The 25,632-nt window shown below is 52.4% G+C and overlaps 3 protein-coding genes across 4 annotated transcripts; all 3 read left to right on the top strand.

Moving 5' to 3' along the window:
* Positions 1–327: 327 nt before the first annotated feature.
* Positions 328–3,303, top strand: LOC118907489 (interleukin-12 receptor subunit beta-1-like). Its single transcript, XM_036876178.2, has 4 exons — positions 328–812; positions 1,728–1,833; positions 2,140–2,221; positions 2,956–3,303. Exons 1-4 carry the CDS (start codon positions 614–616, stop codon positions 3,301–3,303), a joined length of 735 nt encoding a protein of 244 aa, XP_036732073.2. The 5' UTR covers positions 328–613.
* Positions 3,304–11,751: 8,448 nt separating this feature from the next.
* LOC118907491 (ral-GDS-related protein-like) lies at positions 11,752–14,638 on the top strand. The gene is made up of 5 exons (XM_057489191.1): positions 11,752–11,820; positions 11,917–12,480; positions 13,229–13,444; positions 13,768–13,871; positions 14,358–14,638. Exons 1-5 carry the CDS (start codon positions 11,752–11,754, stop codon positions 14,539–14,541), a joined length of 1,137 nt encoding a protein of 378 aa, XP_057345174.1. The 3' UTR covers positions 14,542–14,638.
* A 1,375-nt stretch (positions 14,639–16,013) lies between these two features.
* LOC118907468 (ral-GDS-related protein-like) lies at positions 16,014–18,798 on the top strand. 2 transcript variants are annotated; one of them, XM_036876164.2, is made up of 4 exons: positions 16,014–16,249; positions 16,547–16,668; positions 16,778–16,888; positions 17,254–18,798. In XM_036876164.2, exons 1-3 carry the CDS (start codon positions 16,175–16,177, stop codon positions 16,863–16,865), a joined length of 285 nt encoding a protein of 94 aa, XP_036732059.2. In that variant the 5' UTR covers positions 16,014–16,174; the 3' UTR covers positions 16,866–16,888; positions 17,254–18,798. The 2 variants fall into 2 exon arrangements, with proteins under 2 accessions (XP_036732059.2, XP_036732058.2); XM_036876163.2 differs by lacking the exon at positions 16,014–16,249 and having other exon boundaries at positions 16,321–16,668.
* Positions 18,799–25,632: the final 6,834 nt, after the last annotated feature.

Raw genomic sequence — 25,632 nt, 5'->3', positions numbered from 1 at the left:
ACAGCTGGACTCAGCCCATTTGCTGAAAACCAATTTGCCAGAAAGCCAAATTGCTGAAGATCAACGTACCAAATGCCCGTTTAGCCAAATTGACCAGATGCCCCAAAATTTCCACTGAAGAATATTCCTCTTGAATAGAGAAAAAAGTTAGGGCTTTAGGGTTCTAGGAATTTGTACTTCTCCTTTTAAGGATTTTTATGGAATGCTGTATTCGTTAAAGCTGTTCAGTCCACAAACACTGAGGTCCTACAGTGTACTAAAGTGCTGGGGACACTGGGGGAGCAAGTTAAACAAAGTTAAGGTTGACCTTGGACTTGGCCTTGACCTTAAAGTGGTGAGGGAGGAAGCCATGCAGGTATCTGGGGAAAAAGAACCAGGTGTGGGGAGCCTCCAGTGCAAAGGCCCTGAGGTAGGACTGAACCTGATCTTTTAGGCATCTGGGAGGAGAAGGCAGATGGGGCAGGAGGGGAGTGAGCAAAGAGCCAGTGGAGGTCAAAACTAGAGAAAAATAGCATCATGCCCTGAATATTTTGATGAAGAATAGTTCTCTAAATGAATTGGGAGTGAATGGGTGCATTAAGGGGAGAAGTTTCAGCAACATGGCCATCCCATCATGCAAGCTCAGCCTCTGGGGAGTAAAGCGGCACCAGGGATGCACGCGTGCCTCTGTCCTGCAGAGCTGTCTGTGAAGCCCACAGAGACCCAGGTCACCCTCAGCAGCCTGCAGGCTGGTGCATCCTATATTGTGCAGGTGTGTGCAGAAGTGGTGATGCAGTGGGGCGCCTGGAGTCAGCCCCAGCACTTTAGCATCGGTGAGTGAAGGGCAGGGGAGGTGGGGCTAGGTAGTCACCTAGTATGTACTGCCCCTTCCCATGCCTCTGCAAGCAGTCTTACCTGGCCCTGCTCCGTGGACCCCCATGCATTGCTCTCAGGAGAAAGTCCCATCCTGGCCTGCTCCCACCTCCTTCACCAGCTTGTCACCTGCTGCTTTCCCTCATGAACCTTCTCTCACACCCCTGTAGCCTTGCCCATGAAGCCCCTCTGCCTGGAATGCATCTTCTCTCTATTGTCAAACTCCTTTTCATCTTTCAAAGCTCAGCTCAAAAGCCTCCTCTTCCAGCAAGCCTTCCAGGCTTTCCCTCAGCAGAGACTGACTGGCAGCTTGGGAGTAGGTAGGAGTGTGTGTGTCTTGGCTCTGCCTCCCCCAGCCTAGGGTCTCCTGGGGAGCGGCAGGGAGCAGGGGGTGCTATTTATTGAGTGAATGAATGACCACCAATGAATGTGTGTCTCTGTCATCACAAAGATAAGGAGGTGGGCTCTGTTGTCTTGGGGATCATGACCCTGAGGGATTGGAGACCAAATGACCCCTGTTCCTGCTAGGGTCCCTGCCTGTTGTCCTTGCAGTGAAATCTGGCCTCAAGAGGGCCAGTCAGTCAGGCTTGGTGTGGGGAGGGCAGTTCTGGGACCAGGGCAGCAATATACAGGCCGCACCCGCGGGCCCTCGGCGCTGGTGTCCTGAACACTGGCGGCGTGTCAAGGCCTTTACCCCACAGACACGGCACAAGGGTCTTTCTTGGTCTCCCACTTCAAAGGTGAGGAAATCGAGGCATGGAGGGGCCGTGATGTGCCAGGGTCAGCAGCAGGTTGATGGGTGGCCTGCCCTCCCCTCCCTCCCCAAGGAGAGGCGGGAGGGGTCCCTCCCCCAACCCAAGCTCTCCCCTCCGCAGAAGTCCAGGTCTCTGAGTTGTCGGATTTGTCCATATTCCTAGTGTGTCTGGGGAGCTTTGTGAGCATCCTTCTCCTGGGCATCTGTGGGTACTTCAGCCTGAACAGGTAACTTGCACCCTCTCCTCCAAGACAATCCATAATAGCAATAATCATAACAGTAATAACTGTTCACACCAGCTAGGTATTTGTGCCCACTTTACAGATAAGGAAACTGAGGCCCAGGTGGTCACATTCAGGGCATCTGGCAGTGGGGGGTTTGGACCTGGGTCTGTTAGACTCCTGTAGCCCCTCCCTCAATCCACACCTTCACTCCCTTTAGAACCTAATAAGAGATTTAAAAAAATAAATCAGAAAAGTTAAAAAGTAACATTGGAAGCACTGTTCCTCTGACCGGCTTCCCTTCTTTCCCAGGGCTGCACGGCACCTGTGGCCGCCCCTGCCCACACCCTGTGCCAGCAGCGCGGTCGACCTCCCTGGCAGCCAGGGGAAGCAGGTAAGGGCTCCTTTCAGAACTCCAGGTCCTGCTTATTGGGTCCATACTCTGGGCCAGGGCTCTGCAGGGTAATGGCCATACATTAGCTCATTTTTTTCTCCCCAACCCACTGAGGCATGGACTCCAAAAACCTGTCCCGTTTTAGAGATGGGTGAGCAGTGGCTCACAGAGGAACCTCCTGTGGGTCATTTCCTAGTAACAGAAACAGCTCAAAGTGATTTTGACAGAGGGGGCCCCGATGGGGTAAAAAAAAATCCAGAGTGGTAGGCTTCAGGTATGGCTGGATCCATCTGTCTGGGCTGCTGTTCTGCCTGCAGGGTCTTCTCTCTCAGGCAAGCTCAGCCTTCCCCCTGTGGGAGCTGGCTGTCCTTTTTCCCCATTCACTGCAGCAAAAGTCGCAGGGCCATCACTGATTGGCCCAGCATGGGTAACATGCCCATCCCTGAACTTATCACTGGAATCAGGGGGCTGGAGTGCTCTGACTGGCTGGGCACCACTGCCCTGCCCTACCGCATCAAGTGCGAAGAGGAACAGCAATTTCCCAAAAGAAATGGGGTCCCTTCCTAAGAGGGTCTGAATGGGGGTCACTGAGGCAGACTTGATCTTTTAATTGATCTCAGGATTTTAAGAGAATTTAGCCAGAAGGGACATGGACCACCCCAGGTGGATGGTGGGATTGTGTGGATGGGAAGTAGGGATCCGCCCACAGCCTTGGCCCTACTCTCCCTTTCCAGGTGTGGTGGTGGACCAGCCCAGTGGACTTCACGGAGAAGGCAACACCAGAAGATATCCTGGTGGTGAACATGTCCTGGGACAAAAGTGAGAGGGCTGACCTGGACACCCCCGGGCCTCTCACAGAGAAGACACAGCTGCCTCAGGGCACCCCTCAGCCAGCCCTGGACACGGAGCTGCCCTTGGAGGATGTGACACAGATGCATGGACACCCCACGGCCAGGGCTCTGGAGCCTGGTGGGCAGGATGGTCTGGAGGGCAGCCCTGCGCAGGTGGCTGGACTCCCACTGCTGCTCGGAGATCTAATGCAGAGCCCCAGGTTTAGTGGCCCCCAGCACCTGGAGGCCTGAGGGAGAAACAGGAACGTCTGCCTGGTCTTTTGGATGAGAAGACTGATGAAAGCTGGTTATTATGTGCTTATTGTATACCCAGCCTGTTCCATCCACTCACATGATGCCCTGAACCCCCATAACCCCCTGGAGAGGTGCATGGCTGTTGTATTTTATGGATGTGACCACGAAGGCTCAGAGAGGGCGGTGGCTAACCCGATTCCAGCGTGGGCAGGACTCAAACTGGGGCCAAGGGGCCCAGACCCCATTCCTGCCCCCAGCTCAGGCCTCACTCTCCCTCCTTCCCCCACCTACTCTGTCTGACACCTGTGGTGGGAGCCCTAGAAAGTGCCATAAACAAGTGGCTACACTGGGCCCTGGTCTGACATCCAGGGGGCATGAACAGGCACTATTACTGGTCTATTCAGGGGTGGAATAGGCAGGAGAGGGCCCAAAGGGGGCTGCTGCTGATCCTAGGACCCTGGGCTGGGTGTCCTGTCCCAGAAGCACTGGGCAGGTTGGGTGCAGAGCTCAGCCACACTGCAAGACTTGGGAGGATCCCGGTGTGGGAAAAGGAAGGGGGATCCTAAGCATTCTGAGGGAGGTGGTAGCCCCTCCCTGGCTTCAGTATCCCCTGTACAATGGGGGTGGTGGTATTGCTGACCTTACAGAGCTCTTCTGGGGTGGGGCAGGTGCATCTAAGGCTTAATAAATGAACCTCCTGTTAGGTATCCGCCCCCCCAGCCAAAGCCTGGCTGTGCTGCTCAAAACCCCCTAGTTGGAGAATTCATTCATTCTTTCCACGCGCACTTATTAATCTTTCCCCCTGGCGCCCCAGGAGCACCCACTCTGGGGGAGACAGCTGGATGGTCACTCGGAACTCTGCAAAATCACACCTGGGCAAAGGGAGGGATGGCCGGAGGGGGAATGGGACGGGGTACCCCTATAACAGAAGCCTCGGTCCGTCCATCAGCCCTGCCCTAGACCTGCTCCTCACCCCCAAAGCCACGCAGCAGGATCTGTGCCCCGGTCCCCCATACACACCCCGACAGCGCCATCCTTCAAGGAGTTTGTCGCAGATTCCCCGCCCCCCCATGGCCACCAGGCGGCAGCAGTGGCACATGTCCCCCAGGCCCACCCCGCCCTGCTCCCAGCCACCTCCCATGGAGTTTGCAAAACAGACTTCTCCGGTTTTTTTTTTTCCCCTTTAAAAAATTCGAATATACTTGACATACAATATTGGTTTCAGATGTACAACATAATGACCCCATAATTATATATTTATTAGACGCTCAACGAGATCAAGTTTTTGGTTTTAATGGGGGATGAGGCAAGATGGTGTTGGAAGTGGAGATTAAAACCCAGAATCTCTGAATTTTGTGGCAAAGGAGACAAGGCCTCTGGGCTAGGGAGGCCCAAGGCAGAAGCCCAGACCCTGCCCTTTTGGGGGTGCTCGGTTTCCCTATCTGTGCCTTTGGAAGGGGAAACGGAGGCCCCAGGGCCCCAGCTACAGTGACTGCTCACTGCTCCACGAGTGCCCCTTCCCTGGGATTGGCCACCTCCTAGCTTTTGCTCAAGCCGTGCCCCAGGGGTGAGTTTGGGGCACCAGGCATGCCCTCCCTTGAAGACCAATTCTCATTCCTTAGGGCTGGACTCCAGCCTAGTGGCACGGCCAAGCGGACAGACCGGACAGGATGCTGGGTCAGGAACCTCATGAGAAAGACCCTAGAGACCTGACCCCCCAGGGGCTCAGAGCTACCTGCAAGTCCAGAATGGCACCTAAGCCCCCCATTAACAGCCTCCAGGGAAACTCTAGGAAGCTGTATGTCCCCGATGGTGGTCATCCAGTCTTGTGCCCAGTAGTAGCACAGCACCCAGCTTGGTGCCCCCTGGTACTGATGACAAATTCAGCCCCACACACAGCCCCTGGGTCCAAACCCTGGGCATTAGATTCTCACTGAGCACCACCTGAAGCTCTTGCTGAAAGGAACGGGGAAATGGACACCCTGTTCCTCCCGGGAGCAGGCTGAGACTGCCTGGAAGAGAAGCCTGCAGGGAGGACAGCGGCCCAGACAGACAGACAGACCCCAGTCCTCAGATATAGCCATGCCTGACACCCACCACTCTGGGATTTTTTTTCATCACAGTCTCTTTTTAGTGAAGCCACCTCAGGTTCTGTCTTTCCATCTAGAAAATGGCCTACAGGAGATTCCTCTCTGGGCCTTTGTAAAGTAGAAAGGAGTTCAGAGCACTGGTTTCGGGCCCTATCTCTAGGTTTGGGCAACCCTGCTAGGCAGAGCCCTGGCCCAGGGTTAACTGAGTACCTGCTGTATACACAATACTTTGGACTCTCAAGTGTCTGTCCATCAGCTCCTCCCAGCAGCTCCAGGAGTCAGGACTGTGGGAGACCTCATTCAGAGCTCCATTCATTCACTGATGTAGGAAGTCAGTGTTCAGCACCTGTTGTATACGAACCCCTTTCTCTCACAGGTCAGAATAAGTCCCATCTGCCTGGGGTGGGGGTTATAGGTCATAGCCTAGGGACCTATGGGTTTTATTCTTAGGCTTGGGAGGGTGTCCTCACAATTTGTGAGATGCCCATTCTTCTTTTTTTTGTTTTTTGGTGTTTTGTCATTTTTATAAAGATTTTTTCACAGTCACTGAGTGTATAAACACACAAGACCTGACTATATGCTGCCTGTAAGAAACTCACTTCAAACCCAAAGACATACACAGACTAAAATTGAAGGGATGGAAAAAGATATTTCATGCAAACAATAGGGAGAAAAAAACAGGAGTTACAGTGCTTGTATCAGACAGACTTCAAAACAAAGAAAGTAACAAGAGACAAAGAAGAGCATTACATAATGATAAAGGGTCAGTCCAACAAGAGCATATAACCATTATAAATATATATGCACCCAATGTAAGAGCACCAACATATGTGAAACAAATACTAACAGAATTAAAGGGGGAAATAGAATGCAATACATTCACCACTCACTCTAAAGGACAGATCAATCAGACAGAAAATAAGGAAGGACGCAGAGGCACTGAATAACACATTAGAACAGATGGACCTAACGGACATCTACAGAACTCTCCACCCCAAAGCAGCAGGATACCCATTCTTCTCAAGTGCATATGGAACATTTTCATGAATAGATCATTTACGAAGCCACAAAAAGAGCCTCAGTAAATTCAGAAGGGTTGAAATTGTACCAACCAGCTTCTAAGACCACAAAAGTATGAAACTGGAAATAAATTATGTAAAGAAAACAAAAAAGTCCACAAACACATGGAGGCTTAACAACATGCTCCTAAATGATCAACGGATTAATGACCAAATAAAAACATACATCAAGCAATATGTGGAGACAAATGACAACAATAACTCAACACTGCAAAATCTGTGGGACGCAGCGAAGGCTGTGCTAGTAGGGATGTATACTGCAATACAGACCTACCAAAGGTAAAAAGAACAATCCCATATGAACTCACAATTAATGAAACTAGAAAAAGAAGAACTAATGAGGCCCAAAGTCAGTAGAAGGAGTGACTTAATAAAGGTCAGAAAATAAATAAATAAAATAGAGAAGAATAAAACAATAGAAAGAATCAATGAAAGCAGGAGCTGGTTCTTTGAGAAAATTAACAAAATAGATAAACCCCTAGCCAGACTTATCAAGGAAAAAGAGTCTACACACGTGAACAGAATCAGAAATGAGAAAGAAAAAATCACTACAGACACCACAGAAATACAAAGAATGATTAGAGAATATGATGAAAAATTATGTGCTAACAAATTGGATAACCTAGAAGAAATGGACAACTTTCTAGAAAAATACAACCTTCCAAGGCTAACCAGAAAGAACAGAAAATCTGAATAGACCAATTACTAGCAACAAAATTCAACTGGTAATCGAAAAACTACCTAAGAACAAAACTCCTAAACCAGATGGCTTCACCTCTGAATTTTATCAAACATTTAGTGAAGATCTAATACCGATCCTCCTTAAACTTTTCCAAAAACTAGAAGAGAAAGGAATACTTCCGAACTCATTCTATGAGGCCAGCATCACCCTAATACCAAAAACAGGCAAAGAAACCACCACACACACAAAAAGTTACACACCAATATCGCTGACAACATAGATGCAAAAATACTCAACAAAATATTAGCACACCAAATTCAAAAATACATCAAAGAGATCATCCTTCATGATCAAGTAGGATTTATTCCACGGATGCAAGGATGGTACAATATTAGAAAATCCATTAACATCATTCATCACATCAAGAAAGAGGAGTACAAAAACCACATGATCATCTCCATAGATGCTGAAAAAACACTCGACAAAATTCAACATCCATTCATGATAAAAAGTCTCAACAAAATGGGTATAGTTGGCAAGTACCTCAACATAATAAAGGCTATTTATGACAAACCCACAGCCAACATCATACTTAACAGCGAGAAGCTGAAAGCATTTCCTCTAAGATCGGCAACAAGACAAGGATGCCCACTTTCCCCGCTTTTATTCAACATGGTTCTGGAGGTCCTAGCCATGGCAATCAGACAACACAAAGAAATAAAAGGCATCTAGACTGGTAACAAAGAAGTTAAACTGTCACTGTTTGCAGAAGACATGACACTGTACATAACAAACCCTAAAGAATACGCTCCAAAACTACTAGAACTAATAGCTGAATTCAACAAAGTTGCAGGATACAAAATTAATACACAGAACTCTGTTGCACTCCTATATACTAATGACGAACTAGCAAAAAGAGAAATCAAGAAAACAATTCCATTCACAATTGCATCAAAAAGAGTAAAATACCTAGGAATAAACCTAACCAAGGCAATGAAAGATGTATACTCTGAAAACTACAAGACACTCATGAGAGAAATTAAAGAAGACACCAATAAATGGAAACACATTCTGTGCTCATGAATAGGAAGAATTAATGTTGTCAAAATGGCCACTCTGCCTAAAGCAATCTATAGACTCAATGCAATCGCTATCAAAATACCAATGGCATTCTTCAATGAACTGGGCAAATAGCTCTAAAATTCACATGGAATCACAAAAGACCCCCAAATAGACAAAGCAATCCTGAGACGGAAGAATAAAGCTGTGGGGATTATGCTCTCAGACTTCAAGTTCTACTACAAAGCCACAATAATCAAGACAATTTGGTACTGGTATAAGAACAGACCCACAGGCCAGTGGAACAGACTAGAGAGTCCCGATATAAACCCAAGCATATATGGTCAATTAATATACGATAAAGGAGCCATGAATATGCAATGGGGAAATGACAGCTCCTTGCAACAACTGGTGTTGGCAAAACTGGACCACTACATGCAAAAGACTGAAACTGGATTATTCTCTATTCCCACACATAAAAGTAAACTTGAAATGGATCAAAGAACTGAATGTAGGTCATGAAACCATAAAACTATTAGAAGAAAACACAGAAAAAAATCTCTTGAATATAAACACAAGCAACGAGCAACTTTTTCCTGAATGCATCTCCTCAGGCAAGGAAAACAAAAGCAAAAATGAACTCATGGGACTACATCAAACTAAAAAGCTTCTGTACAGCAAAGGACACCATCAGTAGAACAAAAAGACATGCTACAGTATGGGAGAATATATTTGTAAATGACATACCCAACAAGGGGTTAACATCCAAAATATATAAAGAACTCACACTCCTCAAAACCCAAAAAGCAAATAACACAATTAAAAAATGGGCGGAGGATATGAAGACACTTCTCCAAAGAAACATAGATGGCCAATAGCCACATGAGAAGATGCTCCACATCCCTAATCATCAGGGAAATGCAAATTAAAACCACAGTGAGATATCGCCTCACACCAGTTAGGATGGCCACCATCAAAAAGACTAGGAACAACAAATGCTGGTGAGACTGGGGAGAAAGGGGAACCCTCCTACACTGCTGGTAGGGATGTCCCTAGGGAAGAATGTCTGGCATGACCCTGTGCAGGTTGGGACATTGGGCAGCTCCTGGGAGGTACCGTGGCTTCAGTAGGACAGGGAACTGGTGAGAAAAAGTGGCCTGAGCTCAGCTCTTGTCTCCTCAGAGCTGGGACCCTTGTGACATTGCCAAAGAGCGAGGGGATGGCTCTGGTGGAGATCTGTGTAGTCATGCATGGCAAGGGCCAGGAGGGTGGGCAGTCGGCAGCCCAGAGGGGCATGTGGGCGTGTCTGAATGCAGGGAGGGGCCCAGGAAATGGACCCTTGAAGAAGTGATGTCACTGATGACACACCCAGTAGAACCTGAATTGTGACCCGGACGGAACCCAGATCCTGGTCGCAGACCCCAGTCCAGCTCACTTGACCGGAGGCGCTCGACAGAGCAACATGCGGTCTTGTTGTGCGGAGCCTTCTGAACGCATGGGAGTCAGGGAAGCCGAGAGAGAGTGGCCTCTTGCTGCCTGTGGGCGTTGGCTCAGAGACCACCTCCAACGCCTCTGTCCGTGTCTCCCGAGGAGCCCCGAGGTAACACAGGGCAGCCCAGAGCAGGCCACTCCAGGGCCAGGCCACGAGTGTGACCCATCCCGGGCTGACCTTTCCCCCGGCCCCTTGTGTGTGTGCGGTGGGCGTGGGGCATGGGTGGGACTGCAGGCTGGGGAGCAGGGGGGCAGTCAGTGTCACAGCTCTGGTCTCATCATTCAGGATGTGGAGGTGAGTGTTGGGACCAGGTACTTCCACCCACATGTCAATCCTGAGCCCGGGGGTGACCTTTCCTTCCCTGAGCGACTGGATGTCTACGCAGGGGTGCCTCCTCCCCAGCTACCAGGTGCCGGCTTTGCAGAGCTCCACCCTGGGAAGCGTGGAGGAGCTGGTGGATGGATTCACCTACTCCATCTCCCTCGAACTGGGGCAGGCTGTCTACACCCCAGGACCGTGTTCCACACCTGGCAACCTGTCAGGGCCCTCCCACGAGTGGCCGACAGTCCCACTCCAGGGGGCCTGGAACCTCATTCCCAGGGGCACCCTGTGCCTCTCCTTGTTCGCATCTCAGGGGGCTGGGGGCTCTCAGGTGAGCTGCAAGCCTCCCTCTTTCTGGTGGGTCCTGGGTTTCCCACTGACTATATCCCTGCTGCCCCTCTCAGCGTGAACCTGAGCCAACTGTCCATGGGACTGAGGTCCCCACGTGCAGGACTCCCCAGACAGGAGTGAGGAGGAAGGGGAGAAAGCGCTCAGTACAAGTGGAACCAGCTCCAAACACCAGCCAGAGCACTTCCAAGGCCACACTCCCTCCCAAGGACGCCGACCAGCTGGCAGCTGTGAAGGAGAAGCAGGGACAGTTCAGGGCAAGAACGCTGTCTTCAGGGACAACCCTCAGCCGGAACATTTCTTGGTCCCTACTCTCTGTAAGGTATGCTGACCAGCTGGCCACGGGCCAGCTGCTCCCCCGGTGAGCACCCACCCCCTCCTCGGCACAGTCGGGCCTCTGCCCACAGCCCGCTGTGTGTCTTGCGTGTCCCCACATGGTCTGAGCCACAGCGTGCTCCTCTGACGGGCAGGGTGGCTGGCGATCAGCCTGTTAGGGTGCCCATGGGGAACACAGGAGGAGCCTTAGAGGGGCTCCCATGGCACCCAGCAGTGCAGAGAGGACTGCTGGCCAAGCTGGGCCACTTCGGGTCTTACTTCTCTGTACCCGATGAAAGCCTTTGGCCTCACCCGTCAGTGGCCGGGAGCCTGGCTCATTCGAAAAAGCACATGGAAAGCAGCCTTTGGAACAGAGGCTCACGATTCCCTGTGGTTGGGCCGGGTCCTTGTCCTCACTGTGGCCACGTGAGGGACCTCTGGGGGCAGGAGAGGGGTACCTGGACAGGTTCTGGTAGGACTTCCTTAAGCAACAATAGGTACACAGTGCCCACTTTGTGCAGACCCTTTGGGGACACTTAGCATAACTGAGTGAAGGAAGCAGACACAATACTGGGACCCCATCCCGGGTGGACTCGGGCAGTCACTTCAGGCATCATCCGCAGGTCACGGTCAGGGAATGTAACAAGTGATGCCCTCACGGCCTCTTCAAGCAACAGGGGGCATGACGAGGGGCCAGAGGAGGAACAGAAAATGTGAGTGTTCACTGGGTCCAGAGGGGGCGCTTCCCATCTCACAGAATGGGGGGAGGAGGAGTTTGGGGCTTGGGGCAGGGGGAGCCCAGCAGAGCCCAGCAGGTCACTCATCTTTGGATTCCCATGGGCAGGCTGACGACTGGGGACTTCCTCTTGGGGAGGATGGGAGAGGATGGGGTCCCAGGACAGACACGCAGGGTCAGGAATGGGGAGCGCCCAGGCCCACACAAGGGTGGACCGGGAGGCCAGTGTGGCTGGAAAGACCAGGCTTCTCACTCTGTCACCCCCAGGCCTTCCCCCAGCCCCAGGATGGGACGGGCTAGGCGCCTTGCCTGGGAGCCCGCGCATGTGCCCAGTGACCTCCATGGCAGCCAGCCTTCATCCACCCTGGGACCCACGGTGGCAGAGCTGGAAGGTGAGGGGCTGCAGCCAGGGGACTGTCTAGGGTGGGCTTCCCGGACTGGGGTTCCCTTCAAGGTAGTGAGGGCTTTTCTGTCATTGTACGGCACAGGGAATCAGCCCCGGGGTGACCTTTTCTCTGTGTCCTGCTCCAGACCTATGGCAGAGGCGGCTGGCTCCAGAGACAAAGGGAAGGCCGGCTTCGTGGCTACAGCTAGTCCAGGCGCTCCTTCAGACCCCTGTGCGGGAGCTACGGCCGGCGTCACCTGCCTCAGCCCCTGCAGAGCCGGAGGACATCCCAGCAGAGGCCTCAGCTCTGAGGCAAGGACCCAAGCTGGAGCCCCAGGAGCCCTCAGGCCTGGTGCGCAGAGCAACTGCCGTAATGGTACCAGGCCTTGCAGAGCCAGAGCCATGTCCAGACCCCATGAGCCCCTGGGACATCCCAGGAGTGGTCTCAGCCCCGGTGCCAGGCCCCGAGCTAGAGCCCCATGAACCCCCGGGCCTGGGTCCCGTGGCACCTGCAGGAATGGCACCGGGCCTGGCAGAGCCAGAGGCGGACCTGGAGCCCACCAGCGCCTGTGTCGCGATCACCCGGGACGTGCCAAGGACGAAGGAGCGGACCATCCTGCAGTTCCCCGCCCACCTGGTGGCCAAGCAGCTGACCCTGATGTGTGCGGTGAGCGGAGTGGGCTCTTGGGTGGGCCTGCCCTGTGTCACAGGCTGCCCCAGACCTGCCGTCCCCTGGCGTGGACTCCTGTGATCTGGGCCCACGTCCCAGCTTCCCCACAGACTCACCATGTGCCCTGAGAGACTCTCCTCACCCCCAAGCCATCCCTGACCACGGGGGGACAGTAGGGCTGGAATTTAGGGATCCTTGCAGACCAATGAGGAGGAGTGGAGGGAAGGTGGGCAGGGCCTGGCTGGGCTGGGAGGGGCAGGGCAGGGGAGGGGTGCTCAGGGAGGTGCTGCCAGGGCCTTAGGTCCTCGGGCCATTGGCCTGGCAGGCCTCCACAGCTTCCGCACTTCAGAGGCCCCTGCCATGGACCTCACGGCGTGGGAGACACAGACACCAACAAAGGCCCTGGGTGGAGGTGTTTTGGGGGAAACTGCACCTGAGTGGGGAGCGGAACTCACGGGGTGGCAGAATGGGAGGCAGATGCCCCAGGATGGGCAGGTGTGAGCTGCCTTGTGCTGCAGGGAGGAGGTGACTGAGGGTGCCTGCGAGCAGAGCCCCTCCGTTCCCCACCACTGTGGGGTCCTGTGCATCCTGTCCTGGGCGCCTCAGTGGATGCGGTCTGAAGCCTGGATGGCCACAAGGCTCACAGCATGTCCCCAGCTGCCTGGGCCCCAGCTCTGACCGGTGACCCTGCCTGGGAACAGAGGCACCAGGGGCACAGCTGGATGACACCCCTTGTCATCCCCAGGAGCTGTACAGCAGGATTGAATACGGCGAATGCAAGGCCTACTTAGACAGCCAGCCACTGACGGAAGGCACTGAGCTCCTGGCCCCCAACGTGCAAATGGTCATCAGGCAATTTGATGCCATGGTTAGCTTGGTCATCTCCTCCTGCCTCGGGACCGTGACCATGACGGCCCAGGACAGGGCCCAAGTGGTGCAGTTCTGGATCCGGGTGGCTGAGGTGTGTCATGGGATGGCCCCCGGGGTCCCTCTTTTGCCAGCTCTCAGGATGGTTGTCTGCGGTCTGCCCTGAATGGTCCCTGAGCCCCTCGTGTGAGCCCCTCGTGCCAGGGGCATGAGGACGGGGACTTGCAGGCCCCAGGGGTGGGACAGCCATCCCTGGCTCCTTCCTTGGGTTGAGCTACAGTCCTCCACCCAGGAGGGCTGCTCAGCAGGTACCAGGTGTGCTGGGCTCCCTGGGTGTCTGTCTCCGTAAGGACAGGAGTTCATGGGGGGACAGAGCAGAGAAGCAGGCCAGGCTCTCAGCTCTGTCTTCCCTCCCAGGAGTGTCTGGCCCTCAAGAATTTCGCTGCCCTCCATGCCATTCTCTTGGCCCTGCAGAGCCGTCCCATAGGTCGTCTGGAGAGCACCTGGGGACGTGTTTCCTGGTGGGTAGTCCTGTCCCTGGGACTGGGGCACCTGAGTGGACAGGGACACCCCTACATCTTGCAGTGTCCCTCAGTGGGCTGGGACTTCCTGGGAGGCGGCAGAGCCTAGGGGCAGGGATGGCGGGCTCTTGGGGTCCTCTGTGGGTTAGGCCAGGGGTACCCCTGTAGGAATCAGTTTCCTTCAATGTCAGGTATGGGTTGAAGCCCATTGGAGATCTTGAGCTTGTGCTCTGCAGCAGGAGGTCTCTGCCCCAAGGACAGCGACCTTGCCCAAAGCAGATTCGCCCCTGGGAGAACTGGGAATGGAGGCCCTGGGTGGAAACATGCAACGCCCTCCCCAGGCCACAGATTCCCCAGGGCCCAGGGCTGTGGTGGAAAGCCTCATGCAGGCTAGTGGATCTCCTGGGTGCCCCAAGAAAAGGGGTCTGCCCCCAAACTCTCCACCTGCTGGCCATGTTTCTCCCTAATCCTCTCCCCTCCCCTTAGGAAGAGCTCCCGGACCTACAAAAAACTTAAAAAGAGGGACGAGGAGGCTAACAGAGAGTGGTTCCTCAAGGTAAACGGAGGCCAGAGGTCTGGAAGGGAGGGGTCCTCGGGGCAAGTCCTCTGCCACGCTGTGGCACAGCTTTGGGGCAGACTTGAGGTGTGTGGGGTGAGAGGGGGAAGCTGACGGGGAAAGTAGGGTCCCCCAGGCCCCCGAGAGCCTCGTCTGTCTCCCTCCCTGGCTCCACTTGACTGGGGGCCTGGCATCCAGTGAGAACCCAGAGGATAGGCTCCAGTTGGGGCTGGGGCTGGCGTGGGGTCGGCAGCAGGGGTGGGCGGGCCTGTGGCTGAGCAAGGTCGGCTTCTCCCCTGGGTCCCCTGAGCCTGTCACTGCCCCTTTGTGGCCTCGGGCTCCTCATGTGGACATGGACGGTTGCCGTCATCCTGGGGTGCGGGCATCCCTGGTGAGCAGGGTCCAGGGAGCACAAGACCGGCTTCAGCTTTGTGGCCCCCCTACCCCGGTCATGTGAGGGGAGCCGTGCTGATAGCCAGGTGACAGTGAGTCCTCAGGGCACCCTGGGAGGCAGAGGGACCTCCCCTGACACTCTCAGGGCAGCGGCTGAGGCCCATGGACCCCCATGAGTATGAGTGCGTCCTGGAGCTGGGGTCGCTGTAGGCTGAGAGCCTGCTGGAGGTGGGGACAGCATGGGTGCCAGGGGGCTCAGGCAAGGCAGCCATCCACCACGGTCTGGTTGTGGGAGGCCACGTGGGAGGGAAGCATGAGCACCTGAGTGTCCTGGTCCTTGCAGGAGGTGAGGGTTCTCATGAAGCAACAGCTGTGGGCCCCCAGGGGATGCCAGCATAGGAAGAAGCAGGTGAGAGTGGCATGGCGCGGGTCACGGGCGGTGGGGGCGACCCTGTACCTGCCCCTGGTGCCACCAGCCCTGAGCTGCCAGCACTGGGGTGACCAGGAGGAGGGCGAGAGCAGCTGGGTACAGGGGGAAGTTGGAGGACAGGTGTAGGGACCACAGGTCCTGGGATTGGGCAAAAGCTAGCCCTGGGAGGGACGAAAAGGGGAGCTCAGGGTGAAGGGAGTGGAGGGAGGCAGCACAGGGTGGTCCAAGGGAGCTGGGGGCTGCGGGTGTGGGGTTCAGGGGAGGCTCTGTGGGCGCCCCTGGGCAGGTGGGGACTCATCACCTCTCCACCCCGGTGGCACAGGGCATGGTCCCATTCCTTGGATTGTTTCTACGTGACGTGCCCGTCGACCAACTCCCGGAAAATAATGACGTGAGTGACCCAGCAGGGAACGGGGGCAGGATGGTGAGATTTAGGGAGGAGAGAGCCCCCAGTGAGCCTGGACCTCTCAGCACCGGGCCTCCCCCACTCCTGATTCCCCCCTCCACCCCAGGAGCTGGGCTTCTTGGAGAGGACTGCCAGAAGGACCGGCTTAAGCCCCGGTCCTGGTCCCAGGGCAGGTGGGGCTGAGGGCTCCAGGGGCAGCATCTGGGCAGGACTGGTCTCCCCCTCAGGCCCTGCCCAGGGGGAGGGATGTTGCTCCTTCAGGGCAGGAAGCACATCAGGGGGCTGGCAGTGCCTTCCCGCCTGAGGCCCCAGTCTCCCTGTCTGCCATCACACAGTTGCATGGGAAGCTTGGCCTCAGCTCCCCAGTGCAGTCCCCGCTTCTCGGTAGCCCTGATCCCTGGCCAGGTCTGGGTGCTGTTTCTGGGCAGGCCTGCCCCTTGGAGGGCCCTGGAGGTCCTCCAACTTGAGAAAGGGTAGGGACGTTCCGGCCTCATTCTGGGCTCAGGGGGCTGTTTCTGATGCACTTTGGTTGCCTTCCTGCCTTCCAGGGTTACGGGATGAGAAAGAGACGGTTGAGTGCCCAGTCACGGAAGGTGAGGGACGGAGTCAAGACCCCCTGGGCAGGACCCTGTCTGGCCCATCCCCTGGGTCTAACATGTCTGGAGAGAGTTAAGACACACAGAGCTGAGGATACTAAAGGTTTTGTCAGGTGGGGGGTGGCATCAAGGCCTCCTTCCTGGATGAGGAGCTGGAGACCCAACAGTGGGAACAGGCAGGGCTGGATGGCATTGGAGGGAAGGCGGGTTCCCGTGTGAGCAAAGATCCAGGACCATCCCAGTGCCCCACTCCTCACCCCCTCTTGTCTGCATCCTGTCCTTCCTCTGCCCCAGGACACTTTCATCCTACAAGAGATGATGATCTACAAGTACGCAGCCGGGCTGTATGACCTGGAGCCCGAGGAGCGCTTCATCTCATTTCTCCAGGCCGTGGAGCCCCTGGACGAAGAGCAGAGGTGAGGCCCCCACCGAGTGAGGCGTGGGCTGCAGCTGCCGGCAGACTCTGGGGGAAGGGCCCCCTGACGTGTGGCTCCAGGGGCTCACAGGTGTCCCTCTGTCCTGCAGCTACAGCCTGTCCTGCCAGCTGGAGCCCCCAGGCCAGAGGGCCGGCAGAAAGGGACTGTTGCAGTTCTTCAGGCCCCACAAGATGTAAACTTACGGGCCGGACAGGGCCAGGTGAGTTTCTGGGCTGGGGCGATCGGCAGGGGGTGGGCTGCTCCTCAGCCTCAGGGAAGCTTTGGGCCATGCTGGGTGTGGGGGCGTCCTAAAGACAGGTGGGGCTGGGGTCCCAACTCCACGGCCGACCAGTCCTGTCAGACTGAAGGGTGTTTCCCCTCCCCTTCTGGGACCCAGCCTCCTCCTCTGTAAGTAGGTGACGCTCAGGAGCCTTCCCGTGACAGGGACCCCCCGGGTGCTGGTGATTGACAGGACCCTCCGCATAGGGCCCGGAGCCCAGAGGGCAGTGGGGACGGGGTGGAAGCAGGATAATGGGGGGAACCCGGGATAACCTGCCTCTTCTGCTCACCCACGTGGCCCTGTAGCTGCTGTCATCGGGCCCTCGGCCCTGCTGGTGTCCTGGCTGCATGAGGAGGAGAGCTTCTTCCCCTTCGCGCAGGCGGCACCTGGCGCCCCAGGACCCCAGTCTGCTTGCTGCTCCTCCTCCTCCCGCTGCTCATCCTGAGCCTCTGCTGGGGCAGGTGCTCTGGCACCTCCTCCGTCCGCAGACTCGGGCAGCTCCCCAGGCTGCCGCTGTATCCTCAAGGACCCGTACTTAGCTGCGGCCAACTTGGCCCCCTTCGTGCTGTGTCGTCCCCTCTGCTCGTGGCCCGCTGGACAGAGGCGAGCCGCCCCACCGTGTGGAGGATGTTCCCCTTCATGTTGGTGGCCTCCCGCCGTGACGCCAACTCCTGCCTGGGCGCGGTCAGCCACCAAGTCGTAGCCACAGGGTTCCAGGAAGAGATGGGGGCTGTCCTCACCAGGCCCAGCCTTTCCTGGGATGGACACAGAGACGGCGCAGTACTGCATGGGACCACCGTCCCCTGGGTACCCAGTGGAAGCATCCGAGGCTGCAGGGGTGGCTGGCCGTAGCAGGGCCCCAGGACATGCTCCCAGCGGAGCCCCTGTGCAACTCTCTCCCCTCATCCCTGAGAAATAGCCTCCCCAGGCGCAGTGTGGTCTGGGTGTTGTGTCTGAGGTTTATGGTTCCTGGGGGTTGGGGTCATCCCTGTGCAGAATGTAATAAATGATGAACGGATTGCCACCACACTGCTCTTTCTTCTCAAAGCTCTGCCCCTCCTGCAGACATCGTGTGCCCCAGCCCACCCCACCCCAGCCCTCAAACTCTATGACGCAGGGGGGCCCTGACCTCTGCCAGGTTATCCTCCATCCTCGGTCCTCTTCCCATAAGGTGCTCAGGAAGAGCGGGGCGCTCTAAGCCCCAGGCTAGCACACCTTGACAACACTGGGGAGGGCTGTTCAAACAGAAACTGGACCCTATTTCCTGTCACCTATAGATTATGATCAGACAAAGAAACTTGTTGATTAGAAGCCCCAGGGTGTCTCTCCACGTCTTGAACACCACTGCAGATGTACCCAAGTAGATCCCACGGCTGCAGGGCACCAGTCTAGCACTGTCCCATTTAATGAGACACAGCTGCTCCACACATTCCAGAAAATTCCTTTTCAAAAAACGCTGAACTTGGTCTCTCAAAGCACCTCCAAGAGGTGCACTCCTTCCATTGGGGGGGCTTTCTGTGAGCCCAATTTCTCCACACTTCACACCTCAGAGCACCCCCCAAAGCTCCCAGGTCCCCAGTCCTCCCCCATGGTGCCCCTCAGCCATCCATCCCCAGGCCAGGCTGCTGAGTGGCCTGACGTCTGTGACAAAAGGCTCGGGAGGCTGAGCAGAGGCACTTGGTTCTGATTCTCCCCATAACGCTCCCCCAGGGCTCTCAGGATGTGTTCACCCTCCCAGGAGGGGAGGACTGGCCTGGAGGGGAGTTCCAGGATCAGCACAAACACCCCCTTGTGGGGGCTCCAGGCTGGAGACAAGTCTCCAGGTCTTATGATGCAGGTGGAGCCCCAGACTGGGAATAGGGAAGCAAGGAATTCATGCTGTGGGGCAGGTCAAGTACAAGTCTCTAGAACTCCCTCTAAAGTATATATTCCAGGAGAGACTACAGACTGATGTCACCACCAAGGATTTGAAAGATGTAGGGGTTGTGATTTCCACATACCCTTATTCAAGTCACTTGTTTGGCCCACTGAGAAAACAGATGAATCTTGGAGATGACAGTGCATGATTGTGGCTTCCATCCTACACTAGATCTGGATGCAAAAGCACTTGGCTGCGCTGTGTGACCGGGAGCCCAAGGAGCACTTCATGTCGTTTTTCCAGGCTATGGAGCCCCTGGATGAGGAGGAGACGTGAGGCCCAGCAGGTGTGCTGTGTGGGCTCCAGCAACTGGTGAAGGAGCTTGGATTTGAACCCCTGGTGGTCTGTCTCTAGGACAAGCACATATTTCATTCCCAGAAAGTATATCGGGGTAGGGGGGAGACTTCCCTGAATGGCCACAGCGGCTGTCCTAGCTTCTCTTTCTTTCTGTCTTTTTTTTTTTGGATCTGAAATCATACCTTCTATTTACTCAGAGAGTGAGTGGTGTTGGTTCCCTATGTCTCAGTTCTCCACAGGGTAATGCCGTGAGAGGCAAAAATACCCTATGTGCACACTGGGGTTTGCACCACAAGGAAGGAATTCTGAAATCATGAAACTTGGAGCTTACATTGATAGCTGGCACTTTGGTCCATTTGCATTTCTGGAGATGGAAATAGAGATGTTTGCTCTGGAATGTAAACAGATCCTCACTCTGCAAGAGAAGGAAAGGTCTCCTCTATTGCTTAAATAACCTGGAGTGTAAACATAAGGCTCTGGGGAGAGAGGAAACTTTCTAACTGTCTGGTGGGCTCTGTCTTTTGGATCCTTATGCAGTCATATTTAACCCAGATACCAAAGCTGTTTGCTCAGAAAGTCCTGACCATGCAGAAATGTAAGAATATTCATGAAGCATTGTTTCCAGACAAGTATATGTTCTGCAGTGAGCATCTATGACATGGGAAATGTGATTCTGCGGTTATGTCATTAGTCTCGTTTCTTCATGCATTGGGCGGCTCCAGCTAAGGGTGATTTTGGTGTTTAGATGAGCAAACCAGCTGCTTCCTCAGGTACTTAACTGAGGAAACAGTGCTCTACCGCGGTTACGTAAGGAAACCCTGCGAGGTTTATTAAGATGTACGTAGGTCTCTTTTTCCTAAGAAATTTGAAGTGTAATTTTGTCAATTAAAACCACAATGAGATATCACTTCACACCAGTTAGGATGGCCAACACCCAAAAGATAAACAACAACAAATGTTGGTGAGGATGTGGAGAAAGGGGAACCCTCCTACACTGTTGGTGGGAATGTAAATTAGTTCAACCACTGTGGAAAGCAATATGGAGGTTCCTCAAAAAACTAAAAATAGAAATACCATTTGACCCAGGAATTGCACTCCTAGGAATTTACCATAAGGATGCAGCAGCCCAGTTTGAGAAAGACATATGCACCCCTATGTTTGTCGCAGCATTATTTACAATAGCCAAAAAATGGAAGCAACCTAAGTGTCCATCAGTAGATGAATGGATAAAGAAGATGTGGTACATATACAAAATGGAATATTTTTCAGCCATAAGAAGAAAACAAATCCTACCATTTGCAACAACGTGGATGGAGCTAGAGGGTATTATGCTCAGTGAAATAAGCCAGGCAGAGAAAGACAAGTATCAAATGATTTCACTCATCTGTGGAGTAGTAAGAAAAAAGCAAAAACTGAAGGACCAAAACAGCAGCAGACTCAGAATCCAAGAATGAACTAACAGTTACCAAAGGGAAAGGGACTGGGGAGAGTGGGGGGAAAGGGAGGGATAAGGGGGAAAAAGGGGCATTATGATTAGCACACACAATGTAGTGGGGGGTGGGGGGGACAAGGGAAAGGCAGTATAACACAGAGAAGACAGGTAATGATTCTATGGCATCATATACGCTGATGGACAGTGACTGTAATGGGGTATGTGGGGGGACTTGATAAAAGGGGGTCTAGTAACCATAATGTTGTTCAAGTAATTGTACATTAACGATACCAAAATAGAAAAATAAATAAACTTAAAAAAAATAAAGACAGTCTAATAATATAATTACTCTTACCACTTTCCCAAATGCTGATTAATACCTTAGAACACTTTCAATTCTCCTACCCTTCCTGACTTTTATTACTGTTATCATGCACTTTAATTCTACATAGTCTGATCTCCGTGAGAGCTCACTCTAGAACTCACAGACTAACATTCACCTCTCTTCATAAATTGCCTTGTCCTTTCCTCTTCATTTCTCCCTGCATTGCCAGTTTTCAACTTGGAGTTACTTTCCTTTGGACTTAAGAACTCACTCTAGTAGTTCTTCTAATTCAAGGCTGCCAACTATGATGTGTCTCACTTTAACTTTTTCTTAAAACATCTTTGTGGTTAATACTCCTGAAGGGTGTAGAATTCTGGTTTGACATGAAAATTTCTTTGAGCATATTAAAAATGGTGCTCTGTTGATATATCTACCGTATGGATATATGTTTAGACATCACCTGTCAGCCTTTTTCTTATTTGGCCTCTGATTTCCCTGAAGTCTTATGTTAATTCTGGTTTTTCAATCATACTGTAACCCCTTATGGTTTACAGTGTAAATATTGTGCTTAGGGAATGTTAACTGCATGTGTGGATTGCTGTCCTTCATCAGCGGGGAGCATGCTGTGTATTTTCACCTGTGGTATCAATTCCTTACCCCACATTCCCTCTGCTGCTCTTTCAATCACATCCCACTTCTCCTTCCACTCTGTCCTGACATCTCCAGTATTGTTCACACAGCGCTTTTGTTGAGATATTGGTTCTTCAACTGTCTTGCCATTCAGGAATCCAGCCTTTGCTGGGATCAATCACTTCTTAAATTAACGTCTTAATTTAAGTCTAACATAAACACAAACATAGCCTTAATTTGGAACACAGCAGAGCTCTTTCACAATGAGGAGAAAAAAATTTCCTTCCTCATACAGAGAAACACAGAGAGGAGAAAATGACAACCTGGATCACACTAAGATATATTATGAGCTGGTTTTTATCAAAGTTCACCAGTGAGACAGAGGAATGGAAAGCCTGAGTGGGAGAGACTCAAATTACCTGCATCTGGTAAAGGACATCAAGCCAAATTAGGTAAATAATTTCATCCAATAAAACAAAGTACTGAAAGCCCACTAGAAAAATATGACCAAAGCTAGAATAGACATTAGATAAAAGAGGATAAGCAAATAACTGAAGTGTTTTTAAAAAGCTTTCTACCCTGTTTAATTTCAGGGAAATGCTAATAAAAGTTGCAATGAGCTGTTTTAAGACAGAAATCAGGTTAGATGAATCAAAAAATACCAGGAATACCACATGCTCCCCAGGTTCTGGAACAATCAGATCATTCATGTAGGGCTAGTGAGAATTTAAATTGGTAGAACCTGTTTGGAAAACAGCCAGCATTTACTAAGGCTGTATACATGCCTACGGTGGTCCCTGCACACAAACATCCCCAATATTGCGCACCTGTTTGGTCCCAACAACCAGAGTCAAAATCACTATTCTAGAAACTAACCAAATGCTCATGAATAGGGAATGGATATACACAGCGCTCTCTGCAGCCCCTGGGAACCCATACAGCAATCAGAATTTACAAATAATTACCGACAGAGGAAGAATCTCCCACATCAACTGTTGAGACACAGACAGATGCAGACACAGCCCAAGGATGTACAAGGATTCTGATTTTTCTACATCCCTGCCAACACTTCTTTTTGTAATAGCCATTCTAAATGAGGAGTGATTATATTTTGGTTTTGATTTACAGTTCTCTGATTATTAGTAATGTTGAACGTCTCTTCATGTGAATCCCATTTCTCTGTTTTTAAAGAAGTATCTATTCAAGTTCTTGGCTCATGTTCCAATTCTTTTCCCTCCTGAGTTGTAGAAATTACTTACATATTTTTGGATATTAACCCCTTACCAGATACACAATTTTCAAGTATTTTCCCCAAGCTGTAGGTTGCTTTTCTATTTGATTATTTCTTTTGCAGTACAGAGCTTTTTAGTTTTATGCAGTCCCTCGTTTGTTTTTGTTTGTTACTTGCGCTTTGGAGCATCTGACCTAAAGTGATCAGCAGATTAAATATTGTCCCCATAAATACCACAACGATTATTTTTCAAAAATATTTTTTTAAAAACTAAGATTCAGATGAAACCACAAAAGACCCAGAAGAGCTAAACAATCTTGAGAAAGAAGAAAATGGGAGGAACCACACTTCCTGACTACAAACTATATTACAAGTTATAGTAATTAAATCAGTATGGTCCTGGCATAATGATGCACATGTAACTCAACAGAATAGAAGAGAGAGAGCCCAGAAAGAAACACGTACAATCAACTACTAAGGAACCAATTGTAAATAGGAATGGGGAAAGGATAGAATCTTTGACAAATTATGCTGGGAAAACCGCAGAAACCCGTTAAAGAGCTCTCCTGCTAGCTTATGCTCTCTCCTCGCCCTCTCCCCTCCACACCCCGCCCCCCCCAATCATTAAATACCAGTGATCTTTTGCCATAACCTGGATGTATTAAATCCTGTATTTGCAGATACCCTGAAGTTTTAAGTGGAGTGTTTCCAGCAGGCAAGTAGAGGGCCAAAGGAGATGGGATATGGAAACCTCAAGCTGGTCAGTGGAACAGGAAGCTGGGTCACCTCAGGGCTGTGCAGTCCTGGCAGGTGAGGTTTAGAGAGCCGTGCCTGGGTCCTGGCCAGGGCTGGGGACAGACATCCCTGTCCCTGTATCCAGGAGCCCCAGCCCAACCCAGCTGAGATCAGAAGGGCAGCCACACAGGCCCCCCAGAAGCCAAGCAGGAGAGAGAGAACAGCCTAGACTGAAGTCCAGCTCTTCCACTGAGCATGGGGGGAGCCGTAAGGCAAGCAGTGACTACACAGCAGTGGGGGTGGGCCAAGTCCCCACCCAATTCAGGGAGAGGGAGAAGTGGGTTTGCTTTGTTACGCTCTATGGTTTACATGCAGGTTATTTAGTAAACCAGGAAGAGAATTACAATAGCATTTTCTTTCTTTCTTTTAAAGCCTCTGAAAACATCTTGTCAGAGAGGCCACATGACGGGGCCCGGAGGTGTGCTGGCCGCCGCAGGTGCAGAGGAAGCTGCTCACTGCCCGAGCCCCCTCCGCAGCCGTCACACGGGACTCCTCCAGGCTCTGGCCCTGCCCCTGCCGTTCCTTTTCAATCCGACCCACCTTCAGGTCTCAGAGGACGAGCCAGCCCCTCCCTGGACCAGTCCTCAGCTACCCAGCCCCACAGCAGTGCCAGCTCCTCGCTTGCCTTTCAGCTCAGGAGCAGGACGGAGCTCAACACCGTCTGCGCTGCTGTTGCAGTGGTGAGGACGATCCCAGGGGAGCAAGAATTCAGGGCAGACGGCAGCACGTGAGGAAGAGAGCAGAGTAACAGGAGTGCATTTTCGTGCAGCGCGCTCCTCGGTCTCAAACACGGATTCCTCACTGCAAAGCGATCATGCCTGTCGCAGCCCTTACATGTGGCATAGCATTCATACAACAGATAGAACAATAGTACCAGTGCAAACAGGCCTGACATTTGGAGACGCCAGTGTGGGGTGGGGGCAGATTTACACTGATAACTCACTTGACCTATAAACTCATTACAAGCATTTTATATTGGTTCAGTTTGTCAACGTTACCTTATGACCAGAGTTTCTCCCAGAGTGATGTAACTCTGTTTTGCAGGCTGCCATTCAACCTTGCCAGGCTGCAAATGCAGTGGTGGTCTTGGCAAACACAGAGCTTCACCCTTTGGGGCGTGTGGTGTGCTTTGGCTGACAGGTACTATTTTCTTGGTCTGAGGCTCTATCTATTGAGGTATTAATAAAATGTTGGATTTCTCTCCAGGCATAACCCACTTATCCATCCCTGTACCATAAGCTGTAATTTCTTCCTCTCTTCATTTGCCATTTATCTTTACCCAGATTTTTCTGCCTGTGGATTGGACATCAGGTCTGGCTACTGTGCTGGTCCAGATGGCTGGCAGCAATACAGCAATACCAGTCTCACAAGTGCCTACCCTCAGCCCCCTTCCACCCTGAGTAGGGTTACCCAGGAGCAGAGCCGGGGGCCTTTCCCGGCTACTAGGAAGCACAGCTCTGCTATCAGTTCTGACCTGGCTCCCTGGGGTCAAGGTACCATTCACCTCAGCAGGCGCTTAGGAATTATGGCATAAAGATTTAAGGGTGTGGTTACATCTTCTTGCTTATTTAGTAAAGTTCACTGCTCTGGCACCCTCAGAAGCAGCTGTGTTCCTGGAACCACTGAATGGGTTAGGAAAAAACAAAGTTGTGATGGTGTGGGTAAGAACAGAATAGTGCACTAGCAACCTTTCCCCCAGACCCCTTTCCCCAGACCCCTGGAGAAGCAGAGGAATCTACCCTCCCTTACCCGCCTCACGTTGAGTGTGAGCACCCGCTCTTGAAGGCATGTAAGTGAGTCCCTCGTGCCTTTAAATCCCATTTTAGACAGCCAATGTTCCCACAGCCCATTCCAATTTTCTATTAAACCACTGCTCTGAGAGTAACATGCAACACTGTACATCCGTCTGATGGGATGTTTCTCAGCCCACTGTGGAACATCATGGTCGGTAAAGCGTGTCCCCTGGTCGGAGATGTAACTTGGTTGTCCAAACTGGTATAGAATCTTCAGTTCTAAACCTTAAACGGTATCTTCAGCATTTCACCTACCACTGGGT

The sequence above is a fragment of the Manis pentadactyla genome, chromosome 12 (genome assembly GCF_030020395.1).
Source record: "Manis pentadactyla isolate mManPen7 chromosome 12, mManPen7.hap1, whole genome shotgun sequence".
Classification (NCBI taxonomy): Eukaryota; Metazoa; Chordata; class Mammalia; order Pholidota; family Manidae; genus Manis; species Manis pentadactyla.
The sequence above is the reverse complement of the archived record's forward strand: the minus strand, read 5'-3'. Positions and strand labels throughout refer to the sequence as shown.